The sequence below is a fragment of the Scomber scombrus genome, chromosome 18, assembly GCF_963691925.1.
Source record: "Scomber scombrus chromosome 18, fScoSco1.1, whole genome shotgun sequence".
Lineage (NCBI taxonomy): Eukaryota > Metazoa > Chordata > Actinopteri > Scombriformes > Scombridae > Scomber > Scomber scombrus.
Window position 1 is genome coordinate 17,517,896 of NC_084987.1, and position 12,657 is coordinate 17,530,552.

General features: G+C 36.0%; 1 long non-coding RNA gene and 6 gene segments (V, D, J or C); 1 reads left to right on the forward strand and 6 right to left on the reverse strand.

Annotated features, from left to right (window-relative positions):
• Positions 1-660: 660 nt before the first annotated feature.
• On the reverse strand, positions 661-1,121 carry LOC133999439 (immunoglobulin heavy variable 1-46-like). The segment is given in 2 exon segments: positions 661-968; positions 1,082-1,121. Coding segments are annotated over 2 exon segments (348 nt in total).
• Positions 1,122-3,119: 1,998 nt separating this feature from the next.
• LOC133999998 (immunoglobulin heavy variable 3-30-3-like) lies at positions 3,120-5,656 on the reverse strand. The segment is given in 4 exon segments: positions 3,120-3,169; positions 4,935-5,276; positions 5,378-5,530; positions 5,590-5,656. Coding segments are annotated over 4 exon segments (612 nt in total).
• A 775-nt stretch (positions 5,657-6,431) lies between these two features.
• On the reverse strand, positions 6,432-6,883 carry LOC133999999 (Ig heavy chain V region 914-like). The segment is given in 2 exon segments: positions 6,432-6,748; positions 6,835-6,883. Coding segments are annotated over 2 exon segments (366 nt in total).
• An 886-nt stretch (positions 6,884-7,769) lies between these two features.
• On the reverse strand, positions 7,770-8,212 carry LOC134000000 (immunoglobulin heavy variable 1-46-like). The segment is given in 2 exon segments: positions 7,770-8,077; positions 8,197-8,212. Coding segments are annotated over 2 exon segments (324 nt in total).
• Positions 8,213-10,365: 2,153 nt separating this feature from the next.
• On the forward strand, positions 10,366-10,768 carry LOC133999441 (uncharacterized). The gene is made up of 2 exons (XR_009927379.1): positions 10,366-10,460; positions 10,690-10,768. It is a non-coding gene; the product is annotated as an uncharacterized LOC133999441 (long non-coding RNA).
• Positions 10,769-10,844: 76 nt separating this feature from the next.
• On the reverse strand, positions 10,845-11,337 carry LOC134000001 (Ig heavy chain V region 914-like). The segment is given in 2 exon segments: positions 10,845-11,185; positions 11,282-11,337. Coding segments are annotated over 2 exon segments (384 nt in total).
• A 252-nt stretch (positions 11,338-11,589) lies between these two features.
• Positions 11,590-12,511, reverse strand: LOC134000002 (Ig heavy chain V region 914-like). The segment is given in 4 exon segments: positions 11,590-11,627; positions 11,779-11,805; positions 12,068-12,373; positions 12,463-12,511. Coding segments are annotated over 4 exon segments (420 nt in total).
• Between the last annotated feature and the right edge of the window lie 146 nt (positions 12,512-12,657).

Sequence of the window (12,657 nt, forward strand, 5' to 3'; positions counted from 1 at the left end):
ACTCCTCCTCACAGGGAGAAAACAACTGGTCTGGATTTGGATGTAAGTAATTTGGTGGGAATGGGAAATTAATGTTCAGGCTTCAATCCTGAAAGTCAGTCGATTTTTACGTTTGTCTGACATGTTTTATTTTAATATGTGTAAAATGTATATCAGTGTTAATAACACAACCACACCTCTTTTGATAAATGTAAAAATGTTCATTACATTTGATACACTTCAACACGAATGGTTTATTCAAATGAGTAAATTAAAAATAAACGTATAACTGTCTGTGAGCAAATTGTGCAGCAGATGAGTATGAGTGTACAAAATAAATATTCTCTTATTCTAATCAGCAACATTCTGCTTTTTGGAAATTGTTTCATTGCCATCACATCAAAACATTCACCAATGATTTGAATATATTTTGGACTGAGGACATCTCACCTGTCTGATCCACTAAGCTCACTGATCAAATGTTTTTCAGCTTGTTTCACTTGTCATTTTATATGTGTACTTTTTACTTGTGAATGTGACATTAGTAACACTATCACTGTGAGTGATGTAAGATGTTTTGCTTTTGTAAATATTCAGCTGATAAGAAACCACGATGTCATTGTTACTTGTTGTTTGTGAAGGTTTTTGTGCAGCTTCTTCACTGTCTTCAGTCACTGTGCTTTATCGAGCACAGAAGTAAACAGCAGAATCTTCTTCTGTCAGACTCTTGATCTCGAGGTACTGATTGCTGCTGGACGCAGTTTCAGTCATGATGAATCGTCTTTGAAAGGAGCTGGCATAGCTAGCAGAGTTTGAACCAGTGCTCATCATCCCAATCCACTCCAGAGCATTGCCTGGCTTCTGTCTTATCCAGTGAATATTGTAGCTTGTCAGGCTATAACCAGATATGATACATGACATCTTCACTGTCTCTCCAGGTCTTTTCACCTCAGGGGGAGACTGCTCCAGTTTTATCTCACTCCAAACTCCTGTAAGCAAAGACATGACGATCATCATCCATCAAACTTTAAAAAAAATCACAGGTCAGATTTTCACAAAAAACTAAGTTTTCTCTGTGTTGAAGGATAATTTATTCTCTTACCATGAATACAAAGCATTGAGAATAAACTCCAGAAAATCATATTTTCCATTCTGTTAAAAAATATATAGTTCAGTGTTTTTTTATCTGAGAGTTTGCAAGGTTTAGAATATGTCCCAGTTGTTCTGTCACAAATGACTTGAGAATTCCAGGTGGTGTTTATAAGGGATGAAAGGTTTGCATAGACCTCCCTCTACAGGTTTAAAAAGGAAATGCTTAAGTATCACAGCTCTGCTTCACATCACTCCACTCATAAGAACAGCATATGAACACATACAGTAAAAATAATAATAGAAACAATTCAAATGAGTATTGACTTCTTGGAGCAGTGAGAATATTGAAAGGAAAAAACAACAACATTTCAGGCAGAAAAGCATTGACTTCATCTTACAAATTGTCCTCTGTTAATCCTTTGGACCTCAAATTAAATTCTGTGTATGTAAATAATTGTCCCTGGCTCTGGTTACTTTGGGCTTTGATCCAGATGTTGACAAACCCTCAATCCATCCCTGGTAAGAAGTCTAAGAAACAGCAACATCATCTAGTGGTTACATTGTGTGTTCATCTGCATGTCTGTGCACTTTTAGGAGCAATATCAGTCTTCTTACTGCCTTCTGTTCTACAGTCTCCTACTGCCCCCTTTAGGTCTTTGTTACAGACACAACACTGAGGGTTTTTGTAAAGCCTTACTACTGCTCCTTAGAGTAATAAACAGTGTGTGTATATGTGTCTAGCACAGTCATACACTGCAGAGTCCTCAAACTTCTAGCATAAGTGTTCCTACTGGCATCAGAGAAGCCGACCCCTATCCACTCTGATCCTTTTCCTGCAGGTTGTCTGATCCACTTCATACCACAGCATGTAAATGAGAATCTGCAGGAGAGAATGAGAGTCTCCACAGACTTGGTATTAGTGACTGATCATCAGTATATTTATCTGCATCAGTTTTTATCCTTCCATATTGGATAAGATATCACATCTGGAAACATTATTCTTATTATGAAGAGAAAAATAAATATTGCATTATCTTTTATAGTTGTTATCTTTCAATAATTTTGGTCATGAATTTAAAGTAAACTTTTCAATGTAAATTTCAATTTGCCAATTGTAATTTCATTATAAAATTGTTGTTTAATTATGACTTTACAACATATCGGTCATATAGTACACATTTATGAAGATACAATCTTAACAACAGTACCTTCTACAGGAGCTCAGTATTTTATTTTCTGACTTCCTTTGACCAAATTAATTTTTTTATTTTTTTTAATCACTGGAAGCTAATCAGCAGAAGAAAACGTGTCAGAGTTCAAACCAACAAGTAAATGACACAGCCTGCTCCAGTTGAACTATCTCATGGTCAAATGCAAAACATTTCTGTCAAGCATCATCGGTCAAGCAGCTACAATGACTAACACTCCCCAGACATAAACTAGAGGAACTCATTACAGTCATTAACTAATCAAACTCATCACAAGGAAACACTCATCATACATAATCTAACACACCAAAAAGGCTCCATGATCCTTCTGTCACCTATAAAAGCCACAGCTGTGTCCCAAATCACTTATTCAGTGATGTCTGTCCATAACTATGGGCATTGTTTCCATTATACACAGTTTTGAGGGATCATAAATATTAATAACATGGTCCAAAATAAATACTGTATAAGAGTGATTGTGGACACAACCTGATCAACTTCAACATTACAGACAAATCAACTCAGCTACTGTTACTGCTGATATTATTCTGTAACCTGTATGTCTTATATCTAAAATAATGTTCATGAAATGGTTTGATATGCCCATAAGATGAATTTTTTAATTAATGTTTTATCTTTCTGAAGCCACTTCATGCCTTGATACATACTGACATGCAAATACATGTCTCTCATTTTAATTAAGTTTTTTTGCAGCTCTCACAGTTTCTGCACAGTTTCACAGCTGCAGGTGTGTTCCCAGAGGTGCAGAGAGAGGGGAAGTGACTCTGTAAAGATGATATGTTTTGAAATGTCAGTAATGTCTGTTGGGGCAAGTTTTCATTATGTATAACAAGCACACCACAGTTCATACTCATAGTCCATTTTGATAAATGTCCATTTGATAAATGTACCCACTTTCAGCATCACAGGTGAAGTGCAATATTCTGATACAACAACAATAAACTAAAATCGTATAAAAAGTTGTGCGCTACTTTTCGTACGATATAATACAAATTTAAACAAACATGCAGTAACACAACGGATCAGTGCGCCTGTGCAACCCAGTCTCATTACAGTTTGTAAAATAGCTACCAACTTTAATCTATTGATTCATGTCCAAAATATAACTGCTACAACATTTAACCAGGAGATATTATCCCTGTTGTGTCTTTATCAGTCCCAGGCAGATAATTCACTGCTCTGTTTTCCTTTTTAGTTTCACCCTTTACTTCTGTCAGTAAACCTGGTAAACTGTATCCAGACTCTTGATGTGAGTGAGGCGTTTAGCTGCCTGACAATACATGCACAGCACATGCATCAAGGACAGAACAATCAAATTACATTATGTTTGTCATTTCACACCTACTGTACTAAATAATTCATGGTAACATTAATAACCTTTTTTTTTTTTAAAGGTACATCTAACCCTAAAATACATGTGTACATGTTTAGAGGCGTTGACATTACTTTTCCTCTCTGCAGTCAGATAAGTAGAGCTGGAAGACATCAAAGTTTTGCATTGACTCCTCCTCACAGGGAGGAAGCAACTTGTATGATGCTCTCATTTCTGCCTACTGTGTGTTGAAACTAAATAATGTAGATTTATAATATGAAAGCTGTGATTGTATTCAAAATAATTGATTCATGCAATATTAGTAACATTTTTGTTCCGAGTCTGACTTCTCTCTTCAGATGTTCAATATTCTTTAGAATTTTGTCTTTTGTTTTATTTGAAAAATTAAAACAGCAACATTGTGCTTATTTGACATTATGTAACTCTAAACTGATGTCAGAGTTTTTCTAATAGAAACTAGAAATTGTTTGTACTCACATCTGTATTACCATAACACATTAAAATACCGTACAGGACATTTTGATAAATATTACTCTCTGATTGAAATTTACAAGGTGATTTTTAGACTTTTCTTACATGAGCTGTGAACTGAAGATACAACTACAAATCAAATGTGATATAATGTTTGTGTAGGTTTTATCTGTACTTGTAGAAACAGAAATCAACATTATATCCATCATTCATCTGACTATTCAGTGTTTCTAATGTGGTTATTAGTGTGAATCCACTCATTTATGTATATTAAAAATATGATCTAGAAGATGAACAGATCAACTTTTCTTCTCAAATCCAGACAGAAGTAGACAGAAATGATCAACGACTTTATATGTAAATTGTGCATTCTAATAAAGAACATTTATATTGTCTTATATTTAAATTTCACCATTTTTTAAAACAACTGTAATAAAAATAATTTTTAAGCCACTTCGGGAAAATGTATGTCATCTCTTTTCATCTTGTTTTTGAAAACTTTCTGATTTTTTTTTCATTTCTGTTGTGATTCATTTCATATCTGTAAATTGTTGTTAAAAGGGAATGTAAAGATAAGAGAGAGAAATAAATGTTGAAAGACAAAGAAAGACATTCTGAAGTAAGTAAAATGAACAATATTCTCTTAAAAGCAAAGAAAAATATCTCTGGTTCTAAAAAATAGTAAATAATCATTCGGCTTGAAAGAATCATATTTTTGAACGACTTGAAATTAGGACATTAATCATATGAGATAGTTGATGGCTGATATCAGCCCAGTAAGTACTGTAGGATTTGGTACAGCTGCTCAACCAACTCCAGTCACTGTGAGTCTCGAGCACAATAATAAACAGCAGAATCTTCAGTCTTCAGACTGTTCATCTGCAGATACAGCTGCTCTCTGCTGTTGTCTCTGGAGATGGTGAACCGGCCTTGAACTGACTGAGAGTAGAATTTGCTGCTACCACCACCAGTAGTGATAAAAGCAATCCACTCCAGTCCTTTTCCAGGAGCCTGTCTGATCCAGTGCATCCAGTAGCTGCTGAATGTGAATCCAGAGGTTGTACAGGTCAGTTTGTGGGATTCTCCAGGCTTTTTAACTGCTGGTTCAGATTCTGTCAGAGTCTGACCATCAACACCTGTTAAGACAATCAACAAAACACAGCCTGCATATTCTGTCCATTTAGAGTCAGTGTTTTGCTGGAAGAGTCTAAGTCGATACTGAACTTGTTCTTTAGTGAATCTTTGTAGATTGTGCTGTGTCCAACAAATGCACCTCCAATCCACTCCAGTCCTTTCCCTGCAGGCTGTCTGATCCAAGCTGTAGCGTAGGTGCTAACAGAATAAGAGACCTGACAGGTGATGGTCAGACGTTGACCTGGCTGCACAGTCACTGAAGCTGGCTGTTTCAACTGTTCACACTTCACACCTGTTAAAAGAAGAAAATGTTAGGTGAAAAATTATCAAACTAAAAGAATAATTTGTGACTATGACAAATCCAGAGAGACTCAAAGGATCCAGCTGCCAACAGCAGCAGCAGAGCTACAGAGAACATGGTTGATGTTGAAGCTGATGTGCTGTGATCTCCACTGTCAGTCTGATGTGAAGTCTTTATAGCTGAGAAACAAGGAGGATCACTGAGTTTGCATAGAATCAAACACATGAAGCATTAATGTTGGTCTAAGTGGAGACTGATAAAAGAGTCTGATCATTTATATTATAGAAATCACCTATGCTTTACATTCAATATTTTTATTGCATTATTCACATGTAACACTTTTAAAATTAAGTATTTTAATTATTGCACACCTGCAATTATTGTAAATATATTTTTGTGACCACATAATAATATTAATAGTAAATTTTCGCCATGGGTAATAAATTATATTTGTTAAAATATGTAGAGTTTAAATTAATCATTTGCCAACAAAAAGGGAAACAGTTTGATGTTTCTGCAGCTGTGTGAAGATTTGGAGTTTTATATAAAATATTTTAATGGTTTCAGTGTTGATGATGTTTGAAGCCACAGACATGAAGATAAACCTCTAGAGAGCTGCTCACATACTGAAATACATTTTTTTATTTTTATTTAAAAAGTTGTTTTCGGTGATATGAGTAATACAATCATTAATGATTATTGTTAAAATGATCTTCTCTCTGGAAATGAACTTTAAAAACACAATTCAAAATAACAGGTTTCATAAAAACATGTTTGGGCATGAAAGAATTACATCATTGTAATGGAGTTTTTAATCGAACATTTATCATGCTAGTTAATGGGGGTCTGATGTTTACTGCAGGATTTTGTACAGCTGCTCAACCAACTCCAGTCACTGTGAGTGTCGAGCACAATAATAAACAGCAGAATCTTCAGTCTTCAGACTGTTCATCTGCAGATACAGCTGCTGTCTGCTGTCGTCTCTGGAGATGATGAACCGGCCTTGAACTGACTGAGAGTAGTGTTTGCTGCTACCACCACCAGTATTGATATAAGCAATCCACTCCAGTCCTTTTCCAGGAGCCTGTCTGACCCAGTTCATGTCATAGCTGCCGAATGTGAATCCAGAGGTTGTACAGGTCAGTTTGTGGAATTCTCCAGGCTTCTTAACAGCTGATTCAGATTCTTTCAGAGTCTGACCATCAACACCTGTTAATACAAAAAAAAGGCAAACATGCATCAAGTTGGTGATATAAATGAAAATATGGCAGATAAATATCAGTGAAAATCTTCACCTGTCCAGCAGATAGTTAGAAGCAGCAGTCCTGTCCTATAGTCCATCATGTTAAACTGTGTTTCCACTGTTCTCTGTCATCCTCTCTGCAGTCAGATAAGTAGAGCTGGAACACATCAAAGTTTTGCATTGACTCCTCCTCACAGGGATGAAACGGCTGTATTGGAAAATTGCAATACTTCTTTTTATATAAAGTTTATATATTTATTATAATTTAGTTTTAAAGGAACATTACCTCTTGAAAAAATTTTGTTTTGTTTTGTTTTGTTTTGATTTTCTCACAAAGTGCTCATACATTCAGGATGTCAGCTGGAAAGAAAACCACAGTAGGAATATAAGTGAAGAAAACTGGGAAATAATGTTCAGGCGTAAATCCTGAAAGACGTTTATCTGACATGTTTTAGTTTCATATGGGTAAAATGTCTATGAGTATTGTCACTACAACATTTCTTTAGATAATATTAAAAAATATTAGTCGTATTTCAAATATGAAACAATAACGTAAAAAATATATGTATTTTGTCATCAAGGTTTCTCTCTGTGAGGATAATGGGCAGCAGACAGGTGCATAAAATAACATCAATATATTCATGTTTTAATCACCAAAATACTGAAATTTGAAAACTCCTCTATTGTACTCTGTCTACGTAATACCATCCATCAGAGAACACCTGTGATCCATGAAGCTCAATCACTGATCAAATGTTTTTCAACTTGTCAGTTTGACATTTGCTATTTAAATTATTATTTGACAGTTTAAATAACTCATCCTATTTCTGTGAATGATCTGAGATCAGAAAGAGCATAAAAATATAATGTGGATATTATCAAAGTGCTTTTGTCACATGCAGTTCATCAGAACTGTTGTCATATGTAGCTGCTTGTTGTCTGTGAAGGTTTTTGTGCAGCTGCTTCACTGTCTTCAGTCACTGTGCTTTATCGAGCACAGAAGTAAACAGCAGAATCTTCTTCTGTCAGACTCTTGATCTCGAGGTACTGATTGCTGCTGGACCCAGTTTCAGTTATGATGAATCGACTTTGAAAGGAGCTGGCGTAACTAGCAGAGTTTCCACCTGTGCTCATCATCCCAATCCACTCCAGAGCATTGCCTGGCTTCTGTCTTATCCAGTGAATATTGTAGCTTGTCAGGCTATAACCAGATATGATACATGACATCTTCACTGTCTCTCCAGGTCTTTTCACCTCAGAGGGAGACTGCTCCAGTTTGATCTCACTCCAAACTCCTGTAAGCAAAGAAATTAACATTAATATCCATCAAACTTCACAATCACAGGTCTTTTTATCCTTTTTTTCTTTTAGAAAAACAGTTTTCTATGTGTAAAAGTATAAATGATTCTCTAACCTTGAATACAAAGCATTGAGAATAAACTCCAGATCATATTTTCCATTCTGTAAAACAAATATAGTTCAGTGTTTTTTTATCTGAGAGTTTGCAAGGATTAAAATGTGTCCCAGTTGTTCTGTCACAAATGACTTGAGAATTCCTGGTGGTGTGTTTATAAGGGATGAAAAGTTTGCATAGACCTCCCTCTATATGTTTAAAAAGGAAATGCTTAAGTATCACAGCTCTGCTTTACACCACTCCACTCATAAGAACAGCATATGAACACATACAGTAAAATAATAATAGAAACAATTCAAATGATTCTTGACTTCTTGGAACAGTGAAAATATTGAAAGAAAAAGAAAAAGAACCAAAGTTTTAGGAAGAAAAGCTTGAAAAGCTGTCCTTGCACTTTATTGGCTTCATTTTACAAATAGTCCTCTGTTAATCCTTTGGACCTCTCTGTACATTAACGTATTTTAATTTTTATTATTTTTTATGCACTATATTTTCCTTTGCTATATATTCCTCTTCTTCTGATTTGCATTATTTATTGCACATTATGAGTTTTAGCACAGCCTCAGGAGTTTACCAACCTTCATTTCACTGCACATGTTTTCTGAGCTTGTGACAAATAAAACCTTTGAATATTGAATCTTTTAAATGTTAAATGCTCTGATCTGTAAATGTGACTGAAACACAATCATAAAATGTATTAATTTCATTATTACTTGATTTGAGGATCAAATGTTTTTCTTCTGGAAAAATGATATTAAATATCGATAGAATAGATGACAACACTACAAATATTATTGTTTTAGACTCTTTATGTTTTTTTTGATGAATGTGGATGCTGTTTATTTTATCTTACCTTTGTGTGAAACAGAAAATGAACATCATATCTAAGCATCATAAAACACTAATAAAAATGTTTAAACTTATCTTCTTTGTATTCTAAAAAATCTTCCCAAGTCTCTTCTGTACTGATAGAGGCTTTAAGTCCAACACATTTAAACACCAAACAACTTCTCTGTCACAGAGTTACTGTCCTCATACACTCCACTGAATATATATTCATTTATACAGCATGTTTGTGTTTGAGTCTTTCGGGTTGCTGGGTATTTGTGCAGGTCTGTTGGTGGTATAGATATATGCTATGAATTGGCAAATGCTAAAATATCAGATAATGGGATTTATTACTTTATTGTTTGTTTCATTTGATAATGTGGTACAATGTATGATAGTTTGAAAGCATTATGTGTGTCATATGAGAGGAATGCACCCAAGAGACAGGGGAAAAGTAGGGGAGGCAGTTTACACAGGGGTGTGATTGAAACCCCTGTCACCCTTTTGCAAGGAACCTTGGTGTTATCTTGGACAGTGACTTTAGGTTCGATAAACAGATAAGCTCTATTGTTAAAACGAGCTTCTTCCAGCTAAGACTAGTAGCTAAAGTAAAGGCTTATCTCCCTAGAAAGGATCTTGAGAAAGTTATCCACACCTTTATTACATCACGCCTAGACTACTGTAACTCTTTACTTGTTGGTCTCGACCAGTCAGCACTGCGCCGGTTACAGGTTGTCCAGAATGCAGCTGCCCGCCTGCTGACTGGAAAGAAACGGCGTGATCATATCAGTCCCGTCCTTGCATCATTGCACTGGTTGCCTGTTAATTTTAGGATCCAGTTCAAGGTTTTATTAATTGTTTTTAAGTGTTTAAATGGTCTGGCACCATCTTATTTAGCAGAGCTTGTGCAGCCTCACAGTACGTCCAGAGCACTTAGGTCGGCAAACCAGCTGCTCCTGGCAGTACCTCGGTCCAGACTTTATACCCGTGGGGACAGAGCCTTCTCAGTGGCGGCCCCAAAGCTGTGGAACAGCCTACCTATCCAGGTCAGAGCTGCACAGTCTATTGAGCACTTTAAAACACTGCTGAAAACCCATCTTTTCTCCTTGGCGTTCAGCCACAGCTAGGCGAGAATCCTTGGCTCTTATTTTATTTTATTGTATTTTTATCTTTACTTTTACTCTTTTTTAAATTGAGCTCTTATTATTCCTTTACTGTTTTATTTATTATTATATTTGTGTCTGATTATATTGTATTTTAATAACTGTACAGCACTTTGGTTCAACTGAGGTTGTTTTTAAATGTGCTTTATAAATAAAGTTTGACTTGACTTGACTTGACTTGAAAGGTTTATGATTAACAGGGATCAGGATCAGACATTCAGTCTGAATTAGCATAGCCCTGAGCTTTCATCTATGATCAACTGGTAACAAATGGTCAGTCTGAAAAGATAACATCTGGCCTGTTTTTTTATGACCTGGCTTTTATGGCTAACTTTTAACCTTTGTTAGACAATGCAGAACTAACCCTTAAGAAAACCCCACAGGATGATGATACGACGCCTTACACATTCCATAAACATTCTGTATTGTATATAAGACTGGGTTAGGGAGAAGGATAGGAGTCAGACTTCGTGAACTGACCAACACTCTGTTGCTTTGTCAGGGAAAGGAAGAGATGACCCAGAGCTCTGTATGCTTCATTCATTTACTGCTAAATAAAATAGCGTGTTGAGACCGAATAACTTCTCCTATTTCTTCATTAAACGAACATGCGGACTGAGCTCACACATAAAGTAAGATTTAGCAAGTAAAGATAGCTCAGATTCCAACAGTGGTTTGTGTCACTGTGCGGTAGCGGACACAGTAATACACAGCTGTGTCCTCAGGCTGCAGATTCTGTCCTTTAATAGTCACTGTTCTAGCAGAAGTGTCTCTGCTGTAGCTGAACTTGTTCTTCAGACCATCTTTTTGGTAAAAGTCACCTCCTCCCCACTGATGAAAAATCCAGTCCATTGGTTTTCCTTCACGCTGTCTGATCCAACCTGTTGCATAGCTGTTATCAGTCAGAGAATAACCAGAGACCTGACAGGTGATGGTCAAAGACTGTCCAGGCTGCACAACCATTGAGTCTGGCTGGATGAGATCAATACTGTACACACCTGTGGAAACACAAATCAACATTATCTCCATCATTCATGTGAATATTCAGTGTTTCTAATGTGTTTATTAGTGTGAATCCACTGAAAGCTCCTCACAGGATCCAGCTGCCAGCAGCAGCATCAGAGCTACAGAGAACATGGTTGATGTTGAAGCTGAACTGATGTGAGCTCTTCTGTCCTCTCACTGACACACACACTTCACTTCCTTATGAATCACATTTATTTGCATGTTGTTGAATAAACAATGATCTATTTTGTAGTACTTCTATGTATCACCATGAGGTGAAGAGTTCAGTCTTTCCTCTTAATTTACATACTTGAGTATAATATATGATTAATTTAGTGAACTTAAAATGGTGCTATGATTTTACTTAAAATGACATTTTAAATAATTTATCATCTATTCACGTATTAATATAGATGAACAGATTTTTTACTGATACTGCATGTTTCAAAGATACCATATTAAATTAGTTAGATTTGTGTAAGTTTGGATTAATTTTGGATCTTTGGTGATTCCATGTAAATTTTAAATACTCTGACATGGTGAAAATTATATTTATTTTGAAAAATTCTGTATTTATTTATTTTGCCTGAAAAGTTAAATTCATCATTTGCCATCAAAAAGTGAAGTGACAAAAAAATCATGTAACAGTTTGAGTTTCCTGCGTGAAGGTTTGGAGTTTTCCATAAAATGTTTTGATGGTTTCAGTGTTGATGATGTTTGAAGCCACAGACATGAAGATAAACCTCTAGAGAGCTGCTCACATAGGAATTACATCATTTTATTGACATTGTTAATGAAAAATGTAAATGAATGGGGGTCTGATGTTTACTGTAGGATTTTGTACAGCTGCTCAACCAACTCCAGTCACTGTGAGTCTCGAGCACAATAATAAACAGCAGAATCTTCAGTCTTCAGACTGTTCATCTGCAGATACAGCTGCTGTCTGCTGTCATCTCTGGAGATGGTGAACCGGCCTTGAACTGACTGAGAGTAGTATTGGCTGCTACCACCACTATTACTGATAGTTGCAATCCACTCCAGTCCTTTTCCAGGAGCCTGTCTGATCCAATTCACCCAGGAACTACTGAATGTGAATCCAGAGGTTGTACAGGTCAGTTTGTGGGATTCTCCAGGCTTTTTAATTGCTGGTTCAGATTCTGTGAGAGTCTGACCATCAACACCTGTTAAGACAAACAACAAAATATTCAATTACTTTAAGATGTTAACTTTTTTAAGGCAGCTTCAACTCAGGATCATTGAAAATCTTCACCTGTCCAGCAGATAGTTAGAAGCAGCAGTCCTGTCCTATAGTCCATCATGTTAAACTGTGTGTCCACTGTTCTCTGTCATCCTCTCTGCAGTCAGATAAGTAGAGCTGGAAGACATCAAAGTTTTGCATTGACTCCTCCTCACAAGGAGAAAACAACTGGTAGCCCAGAATCACCAGATCATCCTAAGCATCTGG